At 41.0% G+C, this 26,967-nt stretch overlaps 1 protein-coding gene across 2 annotated transcripts in view; it reads left to right on the plus strand.

Annotated features, from left to right (window-relative positions):
- CPB1 (carboxypeptidase B1) overlaps positions 1-26,472 on the plus strand; it is a 129,857-nt gene extending 103,385 nt beyond the window's left edge. For both annotated transcript variants that reach the window (XM_050966053.1, XM_050966052.1), the window contains exons 3-11: positions 5,026-5,150; positions 9,329-9,428; positions 9,522-9,623; positions 10,470-10,571; positions 13,479-13,589; positions 13,682-13,772; positions 14,475-14,677; positions 23,916-24,000; positions 25,640-26,472. In XM_050966053.1, coding sequence (XP_050822010.1) covers positions 5,026-5,150; positions 9,329-9,428; positions 9,522-9,623; positions 10,470-10,571; positions 13,479-13,589; positions 13,682-13,772; positions 14,475-14,677; positions 23,916-24,000; positions 25,640-25,827 — 1,107 coding nt within the window. In that variant the 3' untranslated portion in view covers positions 25,828-26,472. The remainder of the gene's footprint in view (positions 1-5,025; positions 5,151-9,328; positions 9,429-9,521; positions 9,624-10,469; positions 10,572-13,478; positions 13,590-13,681; positions 13,773-14,474; positions 14,678-23,915; positions 24,001-25,639) is intronic.
- Positions 26,473-26,967: the final 495 nt, after the last annotated feature.

Below are 26,967 nucleotides of genomic sequence, written 5' to 3' on the forward strand. Positions count from 1 at the left end.
CTTTCAAGGGTGCCTTATAAAGGAATTAAGTTAGAGGGCTGGTTTTTCTTTTTCCTTCAAAATGAAAATCAAAAATCTATGCAAAATTATGGCCAAAATAGTTGACAGTCAGGATTAGTAACCAATTCTGGGGTAACAGTTAGCTCACACACAAATACAGCATTCATGGATGGACACACCAGCCACAACCTCCCTTATTCTTAGGGAGATGATGGCCCGAGAGGGGGCATAGCCAGGAAAGATGGTGAATTGGCTCCTTGCACAGCACCCTTTACTAACTGGAGTTTAATGAAGCCACCAGTGAGACTAAAAACTGACTTCTCCAAACAGTAAACCCAAGGGAAGTTTGCGGAAGTACCACCACCAGTCCTCTTGGGGCTGAACTCCCCCATCTGGGGAAAAGAAACAAGTACAATTTGCACCTTGTACCAGATTTAGTGAATTAGGCCCCAAATTATTTACACACACGGTGATCCCCATCTTACCGATGTATGTACAGTATGTGTACAGTATATCTGTGGACTAGAGATACTCTGTGGGCTCAATTCTGCAGATACTTTGAACTCAGAATTTGAATTGATTTGAATAGGTGTGCAAGGAATGCAGAAGCTGGTCTTATCTGTTGTAAAAGGTAGTTATAATTCGTGCAAATAATAATAAATTTAATATTTATTCTATATACAGTAATAATGGGGAAAACATGCTGGTGCCCATATAACAGCAGACTTGGTTATCAGGAAATAACAATATTGACTACAAAAGGACCAAGAAAACTATAGTAATCTTTGCATCAAAAATTACTATTCCAAATGAAATATACTTGAAAATATTTGTTGTTTTTGGAATCAGAGTTGCCTGTGCTGAAATCCTTCAAAAAGAGAAAAAAAAACTTTGAACTATGCTGAAAATTACAGACTGTGAGGAAATTGCATAGTAAGCAATATTCACTTAAGGAATGGTATGACACAAGTGCAAGTATGATATAAATAAATAAATAAATAAATAGAGCAGCAACAGAAACAACAAAAGATGTGATTTTTTTATTACTGTTAGGAAGAGAAAGTTATAAATCTTAAATAGTGAACACACATTTATCATTGTATATTTCGATGACAGCACTCCCTGTTTACATTATTGTAATCCCCAAGGTAATAATATTTTGTTCATTGCTTAGATTCCAAGGAAAAAGATGCTTTAGAAATGTCTTTACTCACATCAGTAGCCTTTACTCATGCAAGTAGGCTTAGTTAGTCCCAGGCAGAATATATACACCTTAAAGTATAAATACAAATATAACCCCTACGGCAGTGATGCTCAAACTTTTTCAGCAAAAACAACAAGGAGTCCTTGTGGCGCCTTAGAGACTCACAAATTTATTTGGGCATAAGCTTTTGTGTACATTGGCCAAACCGGACAGTCTCTACGCAAAAGAATAAATGGACGCAAACCTGACATCAGGAATCATAACATTCAAAAAGCAGTAGGATAACACTTCAATCTCTCTGGTCACTCAATAACAGACCTAAAAGTGGCAATTCTTCAACAACAAAAAACTTCAAAAACAGACTTCAGTGTGAAACTGCAGAACTGGAATTAATTTGCAGACTGAATACCATCAGAATAGGCCTCAATAAAGATGGGGAGTGATTGGGTCATTACAAAACCCAATACTAATTTCCCCCTACTGTGACTCACACCTTCTTGTTAGCTGTCTGAAATGAGCCACTCTCATTACCACTTCAAAAGTTATTTTTCCTCCCTTGGTATCCTGCTGTTAATTGATTTGTCTTGTTAGACTGACCTCACACATTTGTAAGGCAACTACCATCCTTTTATGTATTTATACCTGCTCCTGTATTTTCCACTCCATGCATCTGATGAAGTAGGTTCAAGCCCACGAAAGCTTATGGCCAAATAAATTTGTTAGTCTCTAAGGCAGGGCCGGTGCAAGGACGTTTTGCGCCCTATGCGAAACTTCCACCTTGCGCCCTCCCCCCCTCCACGCCCCTGCCCTGAGGCGCCCCCCTTGTGGCAGCTCCCACCCTCCACCATGAGGCACCCCCCTGCCCCAGCTCACTCCTGCTCTGCGCACGAGCACTCTCAGCACGCTGTTGCCGCTTTGCTTCTCCCACCTCCCAGGTTTGCGGTGCCTAAGCTGATTGGTGCCGCAAGCCTGGGAGGCGGGAGAAGTGAAGCAGCTCACCCCCTGCCCCGCCTCCTCCTTGAGCACACTGTGGCTGTTTCACTTCTCCTGCCTTCCAGGCTTGCGGCACCAATCAGCTTAGGCACCGCAAGCCTGGCAGGCGGGAGAAGTGAAGCAGCCACGGCGTGATAGGGGAGGAGGCGGGGCAGGGGTGAGTTGGGCGGGGAGTTCCCCTGCATGCTGCGCCCCCCCTTACTTGCTGCAGGCAGCCCTCCCTGCGCTCCCCTGCCCCAGCTCTCTCTGCCTAAATGCCGGTGGCGACCAGGGCGGCTGAAGATTCGGCCACTGCAGTTGCTGCCGAACAAAATGGCGCCCCCCCCCAAATCTTAGTGCCCTAGGCAACCGCCTAGGTCACCTAAATGGTTGCACTGGCCCTGCTCTAAGGTGCCACAAGGACTCCTCGTTGTTTTTGCTGATACAGACTAACACGGCTGCCACTCTGAAACTTTTTCACTCCCCTTCTCCCCCAGTAGCGAAATCTGTCCCTGCCCCACCCCTCCATTTCTGCACAGCCAAGTCTTCCTCAGCAGAGAAACTAGGGCTAAAGGCAGAGCTAGGGGCAGAACTGGGGATGGAGGAGGAGCTGAGGCTAGGCACAGACAGAGCCGGGCTGGGGGTTGAACAGGGGGCAGAGTGGAGCTGTGGCTGAGGGCAGAGAGGAATGAGGGCAGAGGCCAGTTGGGAGTGGAGCAGGGGGAGGAGCGGAGCTGCGGCTGGGGACAGAGCTGGTCTGGGGACAGAGAGGGAGTGAGAGCAGAGCTGGGCCTGGAGGTGGAGCAGGACTAGGGCCAGGGTTGGAGGAGGAGCGAGGCTGGTAGCAGAGCTGGGCTGGGGGCAGAGTGGGGCTGGAAGAATGGTGCTCCCTCCCTGCCCCCTGTGGGGGCTGGCTCCAGCCCCATCACATGCCCCCTGAACGTTCCTCCATGACCCCCTAGGGAGGCACAGCCCACAGTTTGGGGACTACTGGCCTATGGACCTAAGCCTATAAGCAGCTATCCAAAGTCAGACCACTGAGCTCCATTGAGGGTTCTATCCACACTGAGTTTATTGCAGGATCAGGGCCTAAGTGCCCAATCCTACAATCCTCATATAGACCAAATTCTCACTGAAATCAAGAGTTTTGGCTGCAAGAGGATCACAGTTGGCATTAGTGAGACCATTACTGTAACACTGTGGAAGTTCCAGTGTTCACTCTTCAAAAAGAATAATGAAAATTTGTAAAGGGGTTGGAAAAGAGCTAAAAGAATGATCCAAGGTCTATAAAACTTGCCTTTATAGTGAGAGACATAAGCCCAATCTATTTAGTTTATCTAAGATAAGGTTAAGGAGTAACTTGATCATGGGAAAGAGATTTCAGTTAGTAGAGTGCTCTTTAAACTTGCAGAGGAAGGCTTAATAAGTATAATGCTCAGAAGCTGAAAATAGATACATTCAGAGTATTAAAAAGGCAGAAAGTTTTAACAGTTAAGATAGAATCATAGAATTGTAGGACTGGAAGGGACCTTGAGGTGTCTTCTAGTCCAGTCCTCTGTACTAAAGGCAGGACTAAGTATTATCTAGACCATCCCTGATAGGTGTTTGTCTAACCTGCTCTTAAAAATCTCCAATGACAGAGATTGAACAAGCTCCCTAGGCAATTTATTCCAGTGCTTAACTACCTCGACAGTAAGTTTTCCTAATGTCCAGCCTAAATCAGCCTCGCTGCAATTTAAGCCAATTGCTCCTTATCCTATCCTCAGAGGTTGAGAACAAATTTTCTCCCTTTTCCTCCTTATAACAACCTTTTGTGTACTTGAAAATTGTTATCAAGTCCCCCACTCAGTCTTCGCTTTGCCAGACTAAACAAACACAATTTTTTAAATCTTCCCTCATAGGTCATGTTTTCTAGACCTTTAATCATTTTTGTTGCTCTTCTCTGGACTTTCTCCAGTTTGTCCACATCTTTCCTGAAATGTGGCACTCAGAACTGGACACGTTACTTCAGCTGAAGCCTAATCAGTGCAGAGTAGAGCAGAAGAATTAGTTCTTGTGTCTTGCTTACAACACTTCTGCTAATACATCCCAGAATGAAGTTTGCTTTTTTTGCAATAGTGTTACACTGTTGACGCATATTTAGCTTGTGATCCACTGTGACCACCAGGTCCCTTTCCACAGTACTCCTTCCTGAGCAGTCATTTTCCATTTTAATAATTATTAATTCATTATTGATCATAATTATTCATTGGAACAACTTACTTAGAGACATGGTGGATTTTCTACACTTGCGTCTTGAAATCAGGACTGGATATCTTTCTCAAAGATGTGCTATACCTCAAACAGGACTTATGGTCTTGCTGGAGAACTTACTGGAAAAAAGTCTGTGGCCTGTGTTATGCAGGAGATCTCACTTGATGATCATAATCATCTCTTTTGTTCTTAAAAATATATGAAAGATGATATTTCTAATTTACTTACTCAGATGGACATACACATTTGTCCAGAAGTTGTCTTTGAACCTGCATGCTCATCTCCTAACTTAGGCCTCCAGCTCTTAAACATACGCTTAAGTACTTTGCTGAACTGAAATTTTGGAAAGCTGTCGCTGCCATCTGAGCAAAACTACATCTCACAATGTGTGAACTACATGCCCGAATACAATCATTGTAGTTAATTTTCCATGTGATTTTATGTTTAATTTTGGAAAACTTAGGTAGATCAATGGAATATAGCCCTGGTGCTGTCTTGAGTTAATGAAGTTACCATATTATTACTATCAAGCCAGAGATACCAACCTAACAATCACAATCACATATGTATATATTTTCATCTGTTCCACTTTTCAGATTGATTTCTGGAATCCAGAGACCATCACACAAGTAAAACCAGAAATGAGAGTTGATTTCCGAGTTGAAGCAGACAAGTCCTCTGATGTTGAGAGTCTCCTGGAGCAGAGTGGAGTGGAATATGAGTGTGTTTTTTTCTTATTTGATATTTTGAATATAAGAAGGGTAAATACTGAGAAAATTTACCCAGCCAACCCTCCCATAACAGAAAGGCCTTCCCATAACAACCCTCCTACAACAGAAAGGCATAATTGTTCGTTAATATATTTATTATTAATTATTATTATTATTACTGTCACCCCTAAAGGCTGCAATTAGGATTAGGGTCATGGGTGGTGGATATCAAAGGCTGGGGGAGGCTGAGCCTCCCCAAACACAGCCCTGCATGGCCCCGCTCATGCTCTGCCCCCAGACTCCCCCCTGCTTCCCAGCACTCTGCTATGGACAGCTCTTCCTCTGTGGCTGGGGCTCTGTGCTGGGACTTATGGACATCGGCCTGTGGCCAGGGACTCCGCCTGGCGCTCCGGGGCTGAGGGCCACGTCACCCGCCTGCCCAGCACTCTGGGACTGGGGATGCTGGGGGCTTTGATGCCCACTCACCTGGTGCCCTGGGAATGGGGGCATGCTGCCCACCTGGCACTTCAGATGGGGGGTTCTGCACTGCCTGCTCTCCCAGTGCTCTGCAGCTGGAGGCACTCGGGTGGCCTGGGACTGGGGCCGGGGGATGAGCTGGCAGCTGCAGCATGGTTGGGGATGCTGGGCTCCGGCGGCAGGGGTGGAGCCCCGGGAAGAAGGGGCAGGCTGGCTTCCTCAAGCCAGGGGCTCACCCACTGCTCATTACAGGTAGACTCTGTAAAACATATAGTAAGAGATTTGAAGAATTTACAGTATAAAAAGTCAAAATAGACAAAAGGCAGGAAAAGACAGAGGCCCAGCAAATTGAAGTGAATTGCCAAAGGCCACACAGCAGTTCAGTGAGACTGGAAGAGGTTTCCTCACACAAACAATGTTTTCATTTATTTTTAAGTATCATCATAAAACTAGAAAACCTAGATTTCACAGACCCATCTGTTTACAAAATAATCCCATGGCGCTTTCTGAAACAATCTGTCCAATACAACACCTTGAGCAACGTGATTTACTTACAACAAAGAATATTGAATCAACTCATTTATTTATTATTGAATGGCTGCAGAGCTTTGTGGCTTGAGAGCTTGTCTCTTTCACCAAAAGACTACATCTTTTTGGGGGGAGGGATAGCTCAGGGGTTTGAGCATTGGCCTACTAAACCCAGGGTTGTGAGTTCAATCCCTGAGGGGGCCATTAAGGGAACTGGGGTAAAAATCTGGGGATTGGTCCTGCTTGGAGCAGGGGGTTGGACTAGATGACCTCCTGAGGTCCCTTCCAACCCTAATAGTCTATGATTCTATGATCTGAAGAAGTGGGTATTCACGCACGAAAGCTCATGCTCCAAAATGTCTGTTAGTCTATAAGGTGCCACAGGATTCTTTGCTGCTTTTACAGATCCAGACTAACATGGCTACCCCTCTGATACTTGTCACCAAAAGACGTTGCCCAATAACAGATATTACCTCACCCACCTTGTCTCTGCATTAAACAATGTCTATGATGGTTAGAAATTCAGCAAATTAGTCATCCTATTCTTATTTAATCCAGGAAAACATCTCTTGGGTGCAGTGCCTTCAGTTAATGCTTCCTCCTCCTGAGGTCACTTGGAATCTTTCCACTGACTTGAATACAAGTCAGATCAGGCCTTCGGTGGAACAGTTGCAGTATTATATACATTGTCAAGTCCTCTATTGATCTCAAGGAAGTTCCACACTTTAAATAATGCTCTAAGGAGAAGAGTAAATAATCAGTCTCTCCAAATAGGTCCTGGATCCAGTTATTGTCATGAAGTTGTAAAGGGACCATACATATAGCTTCTTACAAAGTCTTCCAATATATCTGATGCAGTACTATTCAGTTCCAGAAGCTCCTAAGAGATATCACAGCAGCACTCAAGCAGGATGGAAAAATTCTGATAGTCCTCATGCCCACACAGTGAAGGACTTGTGCTGCTAAGTCACTTAGGCGCCTTTGAACATCCCACCCGTAATTTATATTTTCAAATGACTATGCAAACACTGAGCCAGGAGCAGCAGTATGTTCTGGCTCCTTTGTGCCACTCTGGGGCAACTGCCAATAAGATTTATGGAGTATAGTTGTAGCCATGTCGGTGCCAGGATATGAGACCCCTGAGGTGGGTGAGGTAATATCTTTTATTGGACCAACTTCTGTTGGTGAGAGAGAGACAAGTTTTCTGAAGTAGAGCTCTGTGTAAGCTCGAAAGCTTGTTTCCCTCACCAACAAAAGTTGGTCCAATAAGAGATATTACCTAACCCACCTTTTCTCCCTAATAAGATTTATGGCTGACTTGTGTCACCATAATAGTACAAAACAGCTAGGGCATATGGATATATGTGGACCATTAATTGTATAGTGGGTAAGTGAGTATTATTTCATTTTACCAAATACAGAAACAAACACCAAGTCAAGTGGCAGAGCTAGGTTAGGGTAGACAAGCTTTTGGCTCACAGCCCCATGCTCGGCTCACTAGATCAAACTCCTTCCTACTAGATCATGCAGCTCTCATTAAATTAGTCCGTTTAATCCGTTAAATCTGTGTTTTCAATCTGTTAAGAATTCATCCCTGGAGACATTTACTGGTGCTCCTTAACATATCATAGGACAAATGTATGCAAAATAACTAATGCTAATGGAACATTTACAAAAAAATTACCACTAATATTAAAGCAGAGACCTCAATAGTTATCAGCGGTAGTAACGTTATTTCATTAAAAGACTTTAAAAGACCAAACGGTTTCTTTTTCAAGTCTTAAGGAAACCACAGCAGATCTATTAATGCTTCACTTGCTGCTATAATTGTATTTCTGACATATTCAGAGTAGCCCTATGAAGGAAAGACCTATATATTTTGGCAATAAAAATATAATTATAGTTCTTAAAAAGATTATTTTCAGTGCTCTTACTGCCCCCTTATAGCATAAGAATCCATTGATAGTAGGATTATCTCTTTGGCAAAGGAGTTATACTGGCATGTGCTAGAATTTCCTACAATATACATGAATTTGCACAAGTTCATGCACCTGTCTTCTGACTGCGGGGCCGTGAGGGTCGCAGGGTGTCCCTGACAAACTTCAGCAGAATGTCCTTGTGACAGCCAAAGTAAATACAATTCTTTGATCTGCAGCTGCAGTGCCCTGAAATTATGTCAATGCAACCAGTTCAAGTGTTTGTTATGAAGGCTGGCGTCGCACAGCAAATTGATCTCTTGCTCTTCTATCCAGATCACTTTGATCAAGATCATATTGTTTTTGCAAATTTTGACCCTCTTGCCATTCAGGGTAAGACAAGCACTGGGAAAACAAAAAGTTAGAGTAGCTGGAATAAAAGCAAACTGTCCCAAGGTACTGCCTGATGATAAGCCTTATCCATTAGTTTCAGTCCATGGGAAAGGTGAGTGGCAGAGATCCAGTCAGAGGCAGACAGGACTTCAGTGCCTGTGTGATGTTTGTTTGTTGGATGACTGCATTCACCTCGCTGCAGCCGGCATACAACAAATATAGTAGAGCTGAGATTATTGTTCTGTCCATTGGCACTATGAGGCTGCCAAACCACACCTGAACACGGGGAGTTTGGTTTGACAGAGCAAGGGTTACCATTTTACGGATGTTTGCTCGGTGGTGCCTCTTCAATGCATTGGGATGTTACATCATCATGTTGTGACATTATGGGGCAAATGTCATTCTGTGCTATCAACTCAAGAAAGGCCCCATTCTCTAGAAGCCCATGTCCACAAGCAAGAAAATGATGGCCGCATAAGCTCACACTGCGGTGAAGGGGAATGGGCTGCTCACAGAGGAAGAGCACTTGCTCCATGAGCTTATCCTTAGAGCATGGGGAAAAAGAAGGTTGTGAACTTCCCTGCAGCTGACCCAAAAGAGCTTGCACTGTGGAAGGTTGGGAGCAAAGAGCAAGAGCTGACCTGGTGGACAGGTGCTCCATCCTTGGAGCAGAACATAAGGCAAAATTAGGCTAGATGTGAATTCACCGTACATTGTGGTCAAGAATGTAGTCCCAACCCAAACACTTCATTTCAGAATCATTGTAGTTCCAAATGATAGATCAATGACATCTGCCCAATCAGATCTTTCTGGACACTTTCACCCCACTGACAAGTCTTCTTTCTATATTTGATATTGCTGTGGGTTTATTGCAGAATTCTGATCGACAACCTGAAGACGGTACTTGATGCTCAGTTTGACAGCAATGTTCGTGCTACTGGACACGATTATGAAAAATACAACAACTGGGAAACGGTAAAATCTATAAATAAGCTACACTCTTCATTCATTAATTGCTTTGGAACTCGGGTTAGAGATGCCATTTAACTGAATGGTTGTATTAAACAGATAGCTGCTTGGACTGCTGACATTGCTGCTCAGAATGCAAACCTTGTCTCCCGCACTGAGATCGGGACTACATTTCAGGGACGGCCCATATACCTCCTGAAGGTGATTGTTTTTAATTTCTTTTTAACAGTCTGGTCTGTTCTCCTAACAATAATAAAATTACAATATTTATTAAGGCATCACTAACTCTGACATATATTATAAATCCTCTAGGAAATCAAAACAGATTTTGAGAGCTACTTTTATTGTGAATTTTTATCCTTTTGATTTAAGGTAAAGGGTTTATAGAGTGAAACCCATAATAAATATTTTGGAAGTTCAGACCTATCAATTTAACCACATTCCTGTGAGCAATGTAAATGATAATTTACCTTTATGTAATTGTTCACGCCATCTGTTGTTTGTAAACCCATTTACTATAAAGGGATCTATAAATGTCAGTCTATCTGGCAACAGGAAACAAACCCAATTTCTCTGTCTTCTTCAGATATTATTTTCTGTCACGTAACTCTTATGAATAAATAAAATACCAAGAAATAAATGAGGGGCTGAGAGGAAGGGGAGAAATGGAGAAACAGACAAAATTACTTACTCAAAACAACACCAGCATTCACTAGAATGTATATAGCCAACTTGGTCTTTTCAGCTAATACTACTATCATATGAAATCTACCAACACTATGTAGTAATGAATATTCTGTGAAAATATGATCGTGTCTGCATTAATAAAAAATAAAGCAAATAAGATTGTACTATTTTAACGTGAACAACTTAATTGTCCAGAGGGGCAAGAATATACTCTGTTAGTATTAGGTTTTCAATTTAATCAAGAAATATAGCTCATACTGCTGTCAAGTTTCACCTTTAGAGTCACTAGTCTGGAGACAGAATATTAATAATTTGTACACCAAATAGGCTGTTTTTTTCATGACATTTTATTTACTATAGGTGGGGAAAAGTGGTTCAAACAAAAAAGCCATCTTTATGGATTGTGGTTTCCATGCAAGAGAGTGGATCTCCCCTGCATTCTGCCAGTGGTTTGTGAAAGAGGTTAGTAAACTCAGTAACAAAAAAGAGTTTTCACAAAATAAATCAACTTTAGAGGAAACTGACACAGACTGTAATAAATGTGAAACAAATACAATAATATGATCTCTTGCAGTTCAGTCCTTGGCAGTTTCTAATCCAGTGCTTTCTAATTTTATTCTCTGATTTTGGATTTGGGTCAGAATAATACAACTTGGGCTCCATTCTCCCCTGGATGTGAAGCGCATACACACTGTGGGCTAGATCCTCTGGACTGGCCATTTGACACCTGAGCAGCTTGTGGAAACAAAGAGCATCAGGACGCATCATGGATGTGATGACCCCTGAGGGGGCCATTCCAACATCCAGGAATTGCTGCAATCTGGGCTGCGTCTTGTCACTGGCCACATCCACTACACCAGGGACAAGGCTGGGCGGCAGAGGCATAGTGCAGGCTATTCTGGCTGTCCGCCAGGGGAATCCCAAGGCAACCACTCAAGTGTGCTTTGAGGTTTTAAGTATTGCCCTTTAATTTCCAATAAATTATTTAAAAGAAATGAGCTACCCATTCTCACTGTGGTAGGTATGACTAGAATCCCCTGTGCATCTATGTATAAAGAGAGCGGTGATAGACGAACAAACCAATGAATCTGCTTCATGTCTATATTATAAAAACACTATAGTAACATCACAAATCCAGTCATGCTCCTGGCTCAGTTTGTGGTGTAGAAGTTTTGACACTGAATTCAATGATTCAGAATTCAGCCCTATGTGTGGTTTTAAAGAATGGGAGAAGTCAAGCTAAACTGTAGAAGGCTTCTGAGTGTACATTACAGAAGTAGGATGGATGCCTGTCTTCCCAATGCTTCATATTCCTGGGTTCCTTGGAATCATTGTTTTTCTCCAAGAAAAGAAAGAGAAAAGATGGAAGCTTTTCTTCACCTAAACAGAACAAGATGATTATGGAAATGTAATCAAAGGCTGAGAAGACAGCTCCCTAAATGTTGTATTCAAGGGGAGGAAACTAATAATGTTGGTATTATTTGCCTTAAACAGAGTTACCACTTCTTACCAATAAATATAATTTGTTACATATAATAAGAAATAACATTTTTCTGTAACAAGAAAGCATCACCTTCTAGTACCTGAGACGCACATGTGAAGTGAGGTTCACTCCATGCTGGCTTCATGAATTCTTAAATGAAATATGTTTCTATTCTCTCTCTCTCTCTCATCTCCTAACACTACATAGGTAGGGAGTGCTGGTGAACACTGTACACACAGCCTCCTCTAAACGGAAAAAGATATACTCCTGTTCAGTAGAATAATCTTTAAAAAGCAACCTCATGCTGCTTAATTCTCAAATTTTATAAAAATTCCTACATTTAAAGCTTTTAAAACAGAAGCAACAGGAGATCATAAAAATCCAAACAAAGGAAAACCAAAGCATTTGATTGGCTCATGCTAGCATAGACATAGTGGTGACGTGGCAAATCTTCCTGTCCTCCGAGAGACATCCATGTAGTTTTGCATAAGGAGCAATGGAAATTGAAAGTGACAAGTATATGGGAAAGTGATCTCTTTATCTGCCAGTAAAACTGAAGATAGTATCTGTTACTATTTTTCTCTTAGCAATTATTTTTACTACAATCATTGGGGCGGGGGGGTTATCTGAAACAGCCAATATATGAATGTACTTGACTGAAGGTGATGACTTTCTTCAGTGGTTTTGGGGAGGGAGAAAGTACTTTAACATTATGATCCTCCTTTGTTTATTTAAAAGTGCTACTAGACACAAGTGTCCAAAGGCAGAAAGGAAAGGCATTAGCTGAGTTAGAGAATATGCAAAAGACAAGAAGAAGCACCAGTTCTCCCAGTAACCACAATCTGCTTTTGAACACTGTTTACCAGTCAACAAACTACAGGCCTGACTCTCAACTGCTTTGCACCCTCTGTAGTCATTCACACGTGTGCAAAGTGAGGGAAACATAAGTGCAATACATTACCAGATCAGAATGGCAGCTTTTCCATGCCCCATTTACGCTCACTTTATACAGCTGTAAGTCTGTAAATGATCACACAAAGCACAAGGCAGTGGAGAATCAGGCCCTATAGCTTTAGTGAAGGAGTTTTGATTATGCTTCTGTGTGTTAAGGAAAGGAGTGGGGAAGATCATGTAATGTTCCATTATCTATGCTTTTGAGACTGTTTGTGATGAGAGCTTGCCAGAGTCAGAAGTGTACTTCTTGTACTGAATGTCTCAGGAGGATCCTCTCTGTTCAATTATATGGGATATTTTCTTGCAAGCAGATAAAAAGTTTTAAGATAGTGAGCTGCAGGGACACAAGAGCCCTTACAGAATATGTGGCCAGGATCACTGAATACCTCTAAACAGGAAGTCATTCTTTGGGGAGCTGAGTCTGCCCACTGGCATGCTGATTTAGTGCATTGCTCATGATCAGTTCTTGTTCATCTATGCAATGTTAAGTTAGATGAATAATGCTGCTTTAAAAGAGTAGTGTGGTTCTAGCTGATATAACTTGGGATTTATTCCTTGTTCTTTCCAGTACTTAAAAATATCTCAAAGCTTCAGCCTGTCTCATGTCAGAATATGGAGTGTACAGAATCACTTTCCAGTGCTCAACTATTATCGTTAATTCTAGGGTGCTTGGGTCAGAGCCAAAACCCACTGAAGTCAGTGGAAAGACTCCCACTGACTTCAGTGGCTTTTGGATCAGGCCATTAATGAAGCAGACTGCCTCAGAAGAACATACTTGCACTTTTGGATTTACATTGGAGGACTGGTTTGCACAAAAGATTATGCATCAATTGCAAAAGACAACACACACTTGTGCTTTTAAAAATATATTTCAGAACCACCAGCAATTCCTGATTCCATGAAAACAACAGCTCTCTTTAATCTATATCTAGGCTGTTAGTACTTATGGAAGTGATACCCTTATGACACGTCTTCTCAACAACTTGGATTTCTACATCCTGCCTGTCCTTAATATTGATGGCTACGTCTACACCTGGACCAATGTATGTACACTCTTCTTTCTGAACAAGAATCTCACTGAATGGGTCAAATACTGTAACTATCCATTAGTATTCACATGCACTTTCCATTTCAGTACCGCATGTGGAGGAAGACACGTTCTACAAACTCTGGCAGCAGCTGCATTGGTACCGACCCCAACAGGAATTTTAATGCTGGGTGGTGCAGTAAGTATTTCCTAATGTTTGATGAAAGTTAACATTGAAAGGTGCAGCATGTAACATATCAAAAGGATGCTTCCACAAAGATGCTTCCCTCACTCCTAAAGTTGGTCCTTCCAGGCCCGGAGGAAGGATCATCATCAGTGTACTTTAGGGAAGCTTACACCAGTGTTGTGCATGCTACACCTGTTCCTTAGGATGAACAGAAGACTTCAGGGCTGTCAGTCTGGAAGTTTCTGTGTGCACTGAATTCATACTGGGGGAAAGCATTGTACTGAAGCAAGAAAAGTGACAGTCACTAGACTTCCACACTAATTCCCAGGAGTGCCCGGTGTTATGCAGCAGACATTCAAGGAAAGGTCCCTAATAAAGCACTGCAGGTCAACAGAATTGTTCACTTCTCATACATTAATTCACTTACATAATAGGATGGCTTACTTCAGTAATGTATGAAATGGTTTTATTCCTCCAAATATAGTAGCTGTGAAAGAAAAAAAAAGTATTTGCAGAATGCTATGACACATTGCCTAAAAGTGTGTGATCACATAATAAATATTCTGTTTCCATGTATAGTATATGCTCCAGGGGACTAACTTATGGTTGCCTAAAGAGTCTTAACTATAACTTCGGTGACAGTAAATCACCATCTTTATGGTCCATTAACATAATTCTGTTTCATTAAATACAAACATTCGCCCTTCCCTGCAGGTGCTGGTGCCTCGAAAAGACCATGCGATGACACTTATTGCGGCAGCGCCCCCGAGTCTGAAAAAGAGACCAAGGCTCTGGCTGACTTTATTCGTAAAAATCTCTCCACTATCAAGGCATACTTGACTATTCACTCCTATTCCCAGATGCTGCTGTTTCCTTATTCTTATACTTACTCCGTTCCAGAGAACTATGCAGAGCTGGTAAGTAGAACACAAATATTGTGTCTCTTTGTAATTTTGGTGTACTGGGGAGAATATGCAAATTTCATCATTTGCTATTTAGGTCAGGTTAATTTCAGAGGTTTTCTTACACATCTGGAGAAAATCTGGACCATAAGCTTTTTAAAGTACATTGGTCTTTTATAGCAAGAGACCTTGAAGAGGGTTTAGGCATGAGATAAACTCAAGAATCCCTGATACATCTCCATCATACAAGGGTTGGATTTGTCTACAAGGCTGTGTTTGTCTGCAAATAATGTCATGTAAATTATATAGCACTGCTTCCACTTTATTCAATGGGTTACAGTGTATCCGGCTGCAATACTTTACATACAAACATCATGCTCTGTTGGCCAGATTCACAGCTTGTGTAAATTGGCATAGCTGTATGGCTTCAATAGAATTAGAGTGATTTAAACCAGCTGGGGATATGCCCTGAAACATCATTATTTAATGAAGTTTAGGGCCACACCCAAGCCCTACAGCTTTTGAAGTCTGATAAAGGCAATTTAGTAAGTGAATTATTTATCCTTTAAGAAAAGATTTAAAAAATTATAAATAATAAAATGACTTCAGTTCTCTGGAATATTAGCAATTAAAAGTTGTTGGCATGAAAAGCCAACAAACAAAACAAAACAAAACAAAACACCATCTTGATCCTCTCTCTTCCCTTTAAGCTGCCAGAAGTCTAAAGCAATAGCATTAAGTTGGCCTTACTGGTGCAGAACTATGACAGATTTATGAGGGCTCCCATATGGATCTGTCATAATTCTGAAGCAGAAAGGAAGAGTATGGCCAACTTAATAGTTTTTCCTTGGACTTTTGGCAGCTTAAATGGAAAGGAGCACATTAAGATGGAGGGGAGGGGTGTTTTGTTTATTATATTACTTTACATGCCAGAGAGTTTTAATTGTAAATATTCCAGTCATTTCTTACATCTTTTTTGTTTGTCTTTGATTTTTACTAAATATTTCAAATTTCACACATTAGAGCTCAGTCTAAATAAATAATATAAACTCCTGAACTGCTTCTTTGTCAAGCTCACAGTTTCCCCCATATGCTAGAAATTTGCATGGTCTTCCCAGTTTGCTGAGTCAAGCTCAAGTTGATGAAACATATTGCTCCAAGTACAGCATGTTTCTAACATCATTACATTCAGATGGGAAAAGGTTCTATTGACACTCAGACACAAAAAATACAGTAAAATTTAACTTTAAAAAAAAATAGACAAAACATTAACAAAAAAAATCCTGAATGAACAATTTTCATATTAACTTGCCTGTTCTACAGCATTATAGACTAGAAGAATATATAAAATCTTGAAGCTCGGCTACAATCATCCATGCCAAGGTTTTGCAATTTTATGAATAATAAAAAGCCCAAACTTTTTTTTTCTTTTGACTTAGAGATTGAGTCTTCCATTCTTCAGTATAAAAAAAGGTAATTCAGGAATGCAAAGATATCTATGTCAATAGCTATCCATTTGATTTCACTTAATATAAGTTAGTCTTTCCATTGTAATTTTATCCCATATTTAAAATCAGCTACCATGATCCCAGGGGGAGTTCTATTATTTTCCACTACAAAAGAGCACATCCTGTCACCACTAAAAGGCGGTGATCTGATCAACTGTCCTCATGTCCTAATTAAGGAATATATTTCCTCAATTGAAGCGCCCAACAAAAAAACAGCAAGATCCCAAGAGACACACAACTTGTACTAATATTTGACTTTACAAAAGGAGGATACTTTTAGCCAAAAACCTTGGCTTTTGAGAATGAGATCACAGTATCAACCAATCAGCACTGTCTGTAGCTGGGATATCTAAACATAAAGGGCCTGATCCAAAGCCCATTAAAATCAATGGAAAGACTCCCACTGACTTCAATGGGCTTTGGGTCAGGTCCTAATGGTGTAGCTTTCTGGATTACTTCAAACAACTAAACATGTTCACATGAACTGTCACAAAGAAATTAGGTTTTCTCTTAGCAATTCCTCCTTGGTTAAAAAATGAGACAGGAAAAAAGGGAGGAAAAAATAAAAGGACATTATATTATATACCATTTAATGTGTGTTATATCAGCAAAATTCTGCATAGATACAGACTTCAGAGAAAGGCTGAAGAACTGGCATCTAAAACTTCATATAAATTGTTCTGGCAAATAAAGGGACCATAAATCATGCTCTAACTGAAGAAGTAAAATTTAGAACTATTATCTTATCTTAGATGTTTATTTTTCCGCTGACAGATCTAATAAATTAAAGGAAGTAGAGTTGATATTTCTTATCTTTTTCAATGTGGGGTGAGATATGTAGTTGAACAACAAAACTTCACATGCCTACTTATCATTATTAACATATTGCGCCACACTGTTTAATTCAGAAGTTAGTTTAATACTGTGGAGCTAATGTTCCATTGCAAAGTGAGGCATGAAGGAAAGGAGCAAAATCAAGTAAAATTGGACTGAAATCACCCTAAGCCTGTGGATGAGAGGAATGGAGGATCCAACATAGCCTTCTTCCAAGCCCACTGAACCTTCCTTAGGGCACAGTCCACAGTGGGACTCTGCAGGTATTCAGGAGGCACATCAGGGTAGGTGGGTGATGCTGGAAAGCAGCCATTCACCACAACATTCTTCTCTTAGAACCAGATATATAGAAAATATCCACAACGATGTTAATTAGCATTAATGCCACTTCACAGCTTCACTGCCTCTGAAAGAGGAGTGTAGAGAATGGGCCCATGGAAGTTAGCAACTGACAGCAGCACTCTTCATTAAGTTGTGCTTCCAGATGGGAATGGTGCAACAGGAAACAGAAACCAAAGTCAACAGTGGTGGAGATGGTTGCCACCACATCTTCTGGATGGGTTCCAGGCCATGCCCCCCGGCTCTACAATAAAGCCTTTGAAAGGATAATGTAGCTGTAACTCAATGGGGCAGATCCTTGGCCCTATTTTGTTCCCTTTGCACTGTCCTGGCAGCACAAGGAGGACAAACAGCTAACTTAACGAGCAAGATGGAACCTGCTCTTGTGTAAGGCAGTCCCTAAATGTGTAAAATGGTGCCACAGTTCTTGGTTTTCAAGGCATGACAGGGCATTCTAGAGACATTCTGGGAATTCCAGTGATCTCAGGCCTAGTGGGTCATTACAAGTTACAGCAGCCTTGATGCTACTCTAACTTAAATTGGGGACAAAAGTCGCCCTTCACTGCTTCCAGTATCAGGCTGGAGGAAAGTGGTTGAAGCCACGCATGTCCTCCCTGGAGCACATGGGGTATACACGAAGGATTTTCCCATTCATGGGTTTTTTTCCCATAGGAAGGGAAACATAGCCCTGTATTAGACACAAGTCAGTTCTAAGGTCAGCATTTTCAAGCAGTGCTTGAGCGACAGTGAAAATACTGACTCTAGAACTGACTTGTGTCTAATGCTTGAACAACCAAGATAATGCCACCCAAAATAGGAAAAACTGGGTCAGCTCAGGAGTTTCACACAAGTAACAATATTCCTGTGATGTTTTCTTGGGAAAAGTATAACTGTCCTCTTAGAATAGTACATTCTGTGTATTGCACCATTCCCCTCAGCTCACTCTCCACTATATCCCCAGGTGTTACACAAAAAGAATATGTGCTTGGATCAACCAGAAAAAAAATGTATCTTCCATTTAAAGAACAAAAGCTTCCCCCAGCCTTCCATAACTGAAAAAATGGTTGGATACAGACCAATTGTCCATCCACTCTACAGCCAAGCTTCTCTTCAGAATTCTTTTAATATTTACACTTAGCTGCTCTCTCAATAAAATTCTGTGCACATTTAATCACTTTTTTCAGAAACATTTCAGGCTGTAAATTGAATTTTCTCACATTTTGGCCCATGTTGGAGGGGGTTAAAATACTTTTTGCATTTGTACCTACATAAGGAACAAATATTTAATAATGGGCTCTTCAGTCTAGTAGAGAAGGTATATCAGGATGCAATGGCTGAAAGTTGAAGCTAGACAAATCCAGACATGCACAAGCAACAGAAGTCCTATATCAACAGAGATCAGGCTTTGGAGGCATGTATGGCAGGAAGCAGGTTACCTGAACATATATTGACTACCTTACTATTCATATATTGGTTATATATTGTATTGGGGGAAATTCACCCTTCTGCACCACCTCATGGACTCCTTAAGCCCTACTTGAGCCCTTAAAATGTGCAAAGGAGTGAATTTCAGCTATACTGCATTGGATGGTGAATTTTTATGTGATGACTATTCACCTCTTGGTTGAAAACCAGGTCCAGTAAACTAGTTCTGGATTTTACTAGTGCTCATTTTGAAGTTATTTGTGAACGAAGTCAGCATAAGGAACTCTTAATGATCCAGGACCCAAGATTAGTTGGGCAGGTATATCTCAGTGGGGCATAATCTATGTTTTGGCCACAGGGACCTGAACTTACACTTTTTCTAGCGGCTTTCTGATTTCTTGCTTGACTTGTTACAAGTAGATGTAGGTGATCTTAATTGTGGAGAACAGTGAACAAAAGGAAATAATGAGAAAGGAAGATGGACAGGTGTAAATTATTTTTAGAGGTGACTGCAGAAGTAAAGAAGAGGACAGTGGGTTTATATATTCCTGCCTCTCACATTACCTCATACAATGATGTGTTCTGTTATCAAATTGAGCTATCCTTAGTAACAACTTCTTCATCTTGGCTCATGTAGCAATCTCGAATAGCCTCAAGGCAGATTTCCCTCAGCTTGATGCTACTGGATCAAAACACTGGCAGCATGCACATATTCCTTGGAATGTCTGTGTAGCAGTCACAAAGAGGGTATAAGAAGGGCAGTGTTATATACTGTGATATTAAAGTTCTTACATTGGATGGACTCACTTTGGACTTTTAGTGCAACCATTTCAGAGAGAATTCAAGGGATCGCTGGATAACATGTAAGAGCATTACAGTGAGGAGAGTACAGTTTAGAGCTCCTTGTGGAAAGCTGACTTGAGACGGGCAGAGCTTAGAGGCAATAAAGAACAGGATATGGGTAGAATGACAAACAGGATTCATGGAGCCCAGGGTTAAAGGAAGCATTGCTATCCAGCACAGATTTTTCAAGATCTTGGAGTCCTATTATGTCAATAATCCCATCAAATATCCCACTGATGTCAATGGGAGTTGCCTGTGTGCAGCAACTGCGTAATCAAGGCCCCTGGAGTGTTTTTAACCAGCATCAATTTGCAGAGACAAATCTGAGTTGAGAATATGAGAGCAAAAATGAGGAAGCTGCTCTCAAAAGATAATCTATTAACAGATAAAGGTGATTAGTCTACTATATTATCCTATTAGTACAAACCCTTAGATGCAGTAAGGAGGGAGGCCAACATTACATGCCTTTCTTTAAAAGCTAGTGGCTGAACTGCTAGTAACTGAACTTCAGTTAAATAAGATAACGAGATCAGGGAACACGATCCTTTTGTTACACTGAGTAACTGACATCCTGCACAAGATTAAGCAAAACATCAAATCACTAGGAACTGCAATGGAAACAAAGCTGAGAGATCAGCACAGAGAATGTTAGATTCTCCTGGAACCGGCAGTTTCTGGAAGTTCAGCAACAAGTTAGAGAATGGAAGATCATTTTTGCACCCAGTTACATGGTATAAATCTAGAGTAAGTCCTTTTACTTCAGTGACGTTACTTGGTTTTCACTAGTGTAACTAACACCAGAATTTGCCCCTATGAGTGAAAGGTTCTTGACAGCGCAGGAGCCGGTGATGGGTCTTACAAACCCCACACTCGAGAACAAGGGGTTAAGGAGCCCAGGCTGCCCTGCCCAGCTGTACCTGCAAAGCCTGCACAAGCTGCAGGCAGAGCAGCTCAGATAGGGGGCGGGAACTACTGCCCAGGAGTTCTCGTTGCCTGAGAACTGGAAAAACAGACCTAATAAAACCTACAGAAGATAGAGATAGGTGACAGACTGTGAAGATCAGAGATTTTGTTTGTGGTTCTGTAATTTACTCTGAGCGGAAAAGGGAGACTTAGAAAGGAAGTGATCCACGGGCAGCTGCATGGCACTGCAAGATGCAGAACATACCTGCCCTGGACTGGAGAGTGTTGGCCCGGGCTCCCCTACCCACTCCCAAAAGATGGCACAAGAACAAAGCCTTTACCTCAGTGGAGAAACCTGCTGGGGAAGACCCTGACCCCCAAATCCCCATACTAAGGTGAAAACCCTGAAGCCCTTGAGAGAGCTGAAGGCCAGGACTATAACTGAAAAAGAGTGACCACCTGCTGCACCCCTGCCTGACCACTAGGCAGAACTGGTTGTGAGCATTCCCTTTTACAGAGCCCAAACCAAGAAAGCAGAAAGAGAATTCTGTAACAAACCAGATGTTCAAATTAATCTTGAGATCCAGTAGAGTCCGTAGAGAGCTAAGAGTTTTTCAAAGTTAAGGGTGGGGGGGAATCACAGCACTGCCTCCTCTTTTATCAGAGACTCTAGGCCTAGGTCTCATCTCACAAATGTTAGATACTGTTTCCACTTTTGAAAGTAATAGGCATACAGACAAGATGAGGCACATAGTGAAACCTCATTCCCGTTTCCCCGTTGTTTTAAGAAGGATAATTGTTTGCCATCATTATTCCTTTTTTCTTTCTATTTTTTTTTTACTTACATTTTCTAAATGTTCTTGCTTTGGTTGCTATAAAATGGCACTTTCATTTTGGTGCTGATGTTTTGTTTTTTCAGCCCCTTTCATACATTAAGCAGGCAATTGCGAAAGAGTGTTGCCTGGTGATCACAGGAAGAGATCAGATATCAGGACTTGTCGGTTCTGTTCCTAGCTCTGTAACCGACTTATTTTGTGGTGAAATCACACAGGCACAGTCAATTTACCATATTATAAAATAAGCCATTTATTTCCAACTCCATGTTCCAACCTGGAAAACCTGAGGGTGTCTTTCAACGGCGGAGAATTTCAGTTCTTCCTCTACAACAGTGGTGTAGTCTGGGCCACCAGCCTGTTTACAATTGCACGGCCGCGCACAGCTCCCAGAGGCTGCGGTTCACTGTTCCTGACCAATGGGAGTTGCAGGAAGCGGCAGCCAGGCCTGTGCCACTGGGAACTGCGGGCAGCCATGCAAATGTAAACAAATGGTCTGGCAGCCCGCCAGCGGATTATCCTGACGGGCCATGTGCAGCCTGCAGGCTGCAGGTTGCCCACCACTGCTCTACAAGCACCTTTCTTTACAGTTGCCTGGTCATTATGATAATTCTGATCCACAGTAGGGTCATCCTTTTCATAGGAACCTTTCCCAGCATATTTTTCTGATAGCTAGTCTCCTAAATTTGGCAGATACAAGTATCTGATGTTTTAAATTTGCCATTTGGCAGCTGGCTGACACTTAATGCCTCCCTCTCCCTCCCTACAGGAAATATTCCTATTTTATTTTACTTAGTTTCTTGCCACTGAGGAAATGACACACTCCCACAGACACTATATTAGCACCATGTCCCATCCACAGTACAAGGCACTGCCATGTTGTATGTTTTCTCTCTATGTTCACTATAAAAGGAAGCAAATTATAAATGTGCAACAGAATTCTTTTGTGAGGTGAACAAGAAATCTTTTATCTGCAGATCTCAGCTGCATGCACACTGATTTAAAGTCAATATAAACAAAAGGTGACTGAACAAAATTTGATACATCACTAATAGCAGATACTAGTCCCATGGACATCCATAGCAAAATTGCCATGGATTTTAATAGGAGAAGCGTCATCTCATTAAGGCAATTTTCAGAAGTGGAAGATTTAACTACTCTGATTATTAAGATTCCAAGGTGTTTCTTTGTATGTCACAACAGCACTCTTCTTCAAATGAATATATATAGAGAAGAGAGAGGCCAGAACCAAAGCCCTGCATTTAAATCCCACCCAGTCTTTGGGGAGTGTTTGAAACCTGCTCTCAGATCTAAACCTGGCTTTTGTAAAAGGTCTCCATGTAATGTGACAAACCAAAGCCCTACATACAAACTCCCAGAATTCTAGGGTGTACAAAACTCAGTTCTCAATGTGAATTTTGCACCATGAACCTGTTTTATCCCACTAGAAGCAGTTACAATCCCATGATATAAAAAACTGCCATACCATGAATATGGCTTGTTGCTACTTTCACAGAAACAAATACCAATCTATTTTTCAAACCATTTTCAAATGCAGCTTTTGGAAAATTCATAAAAATGTACAAGAACTAAATGGAAGTCAGAATGTTTTAAAATATCCCCCCCCTCCTTGGGAACATAATTTATGGTGTAATCTAGAGTGAAACAAGAGAGTTGAAGAAATTCTTTTGAATACCACATGTTCAACTCTGAACTACAGAGGCAGATATGATAATCCATTGTTTGTTTGCATGCTGAACATCTGTTCTCAACTAATGATATATAGACAAATATTTACTATCTCTTAGGAATACTTTCCATAGTTTTATTACCAACATGCCATATTATGAAGAAATGGGAGAGCCACACATTCCAAAGAAAAGTCTGTAACTTTTCATAATGCAAACATTCAGAGCTGCATTTTAGTGTTGACAGACTTTATGCAACCCCCACTGAAGTCAGTGGGACTTGGATGGATCCCAATCTGCACAGGAAATGCAAACTGAAATCACTGAAGTGCTGTATAAGGCTCCAGGGTAATTCATGCACTGGGTATAGTATTGTTGACATTTGCAATCTGCATTTACAGGATCTAATTCTGATTTCACTTATACCACTTTTACTGTGTTGCTCTGGATTTATACTTGTGTAAGTGGGAAGAAAATGCTGTCCTCATCATTTCCATATATACATCCACTGTTGCCTAAACCTCACCGTCATTTTATTTCATATTTTTAGTTAATTTTCACAGATCCAAGTACACATTTCTGATAAATACAGTAATCCCTGGATCCTGTTGTGCCCTTAGTTTCCAGACTCCAGATAAATTTCATAATTAGAGCTCTGAGTACAGACCACTTATTGATATGCTACATGAACAAAGTGTTGACATTTGCAGATTGTTAGACGATGACAGCATAAACTCTGTTACTGATTCTCAAAGAGGAACAACAGTTACAAATAATTTAAAACTTCTAAAATGAGGCACTCATGAGTTAACTCAAATGTCTGAGTAAAGCTTTAAATGTCTGGAATAACTTCTTATTCTGCAATTGTCCTTCCTTGTAGAATACCATTTCTACAGCTGCAGTTCAAGAGTTGGCTTCATTGTATGGCACAAAATATACCTTTGGTTCAGGTGCTTCAACAATCTGTAAGTATTAACCTAAATATCAGAAGCAACTGTAGTAAGAATTATTTAGCTAGACAGTGGGAGAAAATTATGTATTATGACTCAAGAAAAAAACACAAGATGAGCCCTGCCCATACACACTCTACTTACCTCTCTCCTAATGGTGTAGACTGTGATATCTTTACTCTTGTTGAGTAGTACTTTTCTTCGCAAGTAGTCCCCTTTACTTCACTGTCCTGAAGGTGTGGATGCAACAGTTCCAGTTCTGCAAATGTGTGAACATGCGCCTGTAGGTTACCAATGAGATTTGCACAATAACTATGTAGCACCCAAATATTAAGGTGATGGGCACACTAGGAATTCCTAAAACTAACAGATAAAATTAGATTAAAACATGAGCGAATTGGACTTGTTCAGCCTGTGAGTTTCTTGATTTCTGGGGCCTGCAAACCTATGCGACAATAGTATGTGAAACCTTTTTGACCAGAACTGGATCCCAATCTGCACAGGAAATGCAAACTGAAATCACTGAAGTGCTGTATAAGGCTCCATGGCTCTAGCCTTCATGGCTCTAGCCAGCAGATTGTCACTTTCTGTTACTGTGTGAGGATTTTAAAAATATATAATTCCAGCCTCACTCTAATCCTCTCTTGAAACCCAGCTGTTGTGTTCTGTCCTTTGCGATGTTATAAAGCTGACCTTAGGGTGACCAGATGTCCCGATTTTATAGAGACAGTCCCAATTTTGGGGTCTTTTTCTTATATAGGCTCCTATTACCCCCCACTCGCTGTCCCAGTTTTTCACACTTGCTGTCTAGTCACTCTTGCTGACCTGGTGTTTCCAAACCCAGTTTTCCAGAGTTTTATAGCTCAGATGTTTTGGCTCCTAATTCCTCAAGCTACTGCCTGCTTGAAATTCAGCATTGTAGGACTTATCAATCTGAAAGCCAATTTTGTTGTCTTAAAGATAATGGCTGCAATTGTTTGTCAATGTTTAAAAGATCTATTGGGATTTTTAAAAATGCTTTTGAGGATTTCTAGCAATTTTGAGGACCACCTATAGGATAAAATGTATTAGAACCCCATTCTCTCCTTACAAGGAACAACCAAGAGAGTATACTCTGAATTCTCTCATCAAGAGGGAAAGGAGCAGAGCTTATTTCCCAATAAAAAAGCAGAGTTCATATCCCCAGCTTTGTGGATCTCCAAAGCTCTGTGTAGATCTCAGGGAGATCCTCCAGAGACGGGAGAGTCAGTGTGATAGATAATTGCTCCTGCAGATATCATGCTTCCAGTCCTCTCCTCAAGCAAAATATACCCCTCCCACCTCTTCTCAGGGGGAATCTCTTCTGTGAGGAGGGAGCAGCACTGCAAAATAAACCAGATTGTGTATTCTGATCAGGATTGTTTTTAGAAGGGGGACATGGTTATATTCCTCTTTTTACAGCTACAGATTTCTATTTTCAAGGTTATTAAAGTGTTTGTCAAGCTCTCTTCCATATTCTGGATGCAAACAAATGGTTCACTGACTCTCACTGCTTTTTCTTCTGCCCTTCCTATATTTCTAGTTATATGGTATAATAGTTATCAGTTATAATAAACCCCACTGATTACCAGTGACTTGTCCTTTTCTAGTTAAGTTTTCTTCTCTCCCAATGCAGATCTTGCTGCTGGTGGCTCTGATGACTGGGCTTATGATCAGGGTATCAAGTACTCCTTCACCTTTGAGCTCCGTGATACAGGCAGATATGGGTTTGCACTCCCTGAATCTCAGATAAAGCCAACCTGTGAAGAGACTCTGAAAGCTGTCAAATATATTGCCAATTATGTCCTTGACCATTTATATTAGAATGGTACTACAAAATTATTCAGGAAAACATGTTTCAAATATACTGTCCCTTCTGTTCTCTTTCCCTGATGGCTGATGATTTCTGCTTTGCAGGGTGCTGTTAGTTCTCCCTTACACTTGCGCTCTAGAGCCAATGGAAATATATTGGGATTTTTCTATTAATCACAAATAAAAATGACAATGACTCACCTACTGTTTGAATATTGATAGAACATCTGTTACTCCAGCGACTGGATTGAATGGATGAAGAAGCCACCAGTGTCTATTCTGACTGTTTGGCCAGCTAACATGATTTTTAAAAGCGCTTTAATGAAACCAAATTCAATCATGGGGCATTAACTGCAATGGAGCTGCATGATAGATCTAGGAGCAGAACCTGGACCTCTCTTACTAAGCTAATATTAATCAGAAGCTTTAATAGCAGCTAGTTCCTAGGCGAAACAAGAGTGAGGGCAAATGAAAGCCCCACAACAATGGAGTTGGGGGGAAACCTAATAATGGACTATATCTAACCCATCCCTATATCAGAGGCAGGCTGAGATCAAAAATCAGATAATGAGAATGGAGGTGGGGTCCTGTCCTGAAAACTAAATGTAACAGGTTAGCATTTGAACTGAAAATTAAATATAATAAAGAAAATATGAAAAATAATAACATAGGAATGAACTGATAGACTTCATCAGTCATTACAAATTCTACACATACTTATGTAGAAAATGGTTACACTAATTACTCAGGCTTTGTTCCAACAGGTTTAAATTAGTTAAAGCAATATGGGCAGTAGTTAAGAAGTCAGTCAGATAAGTAACTCCTTTCATATGTTGTACATCATCCATCAGGTAGGTATGCTCATGTCTTTATATTTCTGCCTGTGAAGAATGTAATCCTTGAATCAAATAATCAAAGTCACGAACATAAATCCTGAGCTGCTAGCTTCATTTTGTGACTGAGAACCAAATGCACAGACACGCAGGAACACCTGCACTCCCAGCAAAACTTCAATAGCTAAACAACTGAAAAGAACAAAACCAAACAAAATCCCAGTGGAGCAAAGTCTGTATGGATTCTCTCTGCATGCAAGACAGCTGTCTGGTGGAACTTGAGGAACTACTTAAAATGTGGATGGATTGGCATACCGTG

Source organism: Gopherus flavomarginatus, chromosome 8, assembly GCF_025201925.1.
Source record: "Gopherus flavomarginatus isolate rGopFla2 chromosome 8, rGopFla2.mat.asm, whole genome shotgun sequence".
NCBI classification, from domain to species: domain Eukaryota; kingdom Metazoa; phylum Chordata; order Testudines; family Testudinidae; genus Gopherus; species Gopherus flavomarginatus.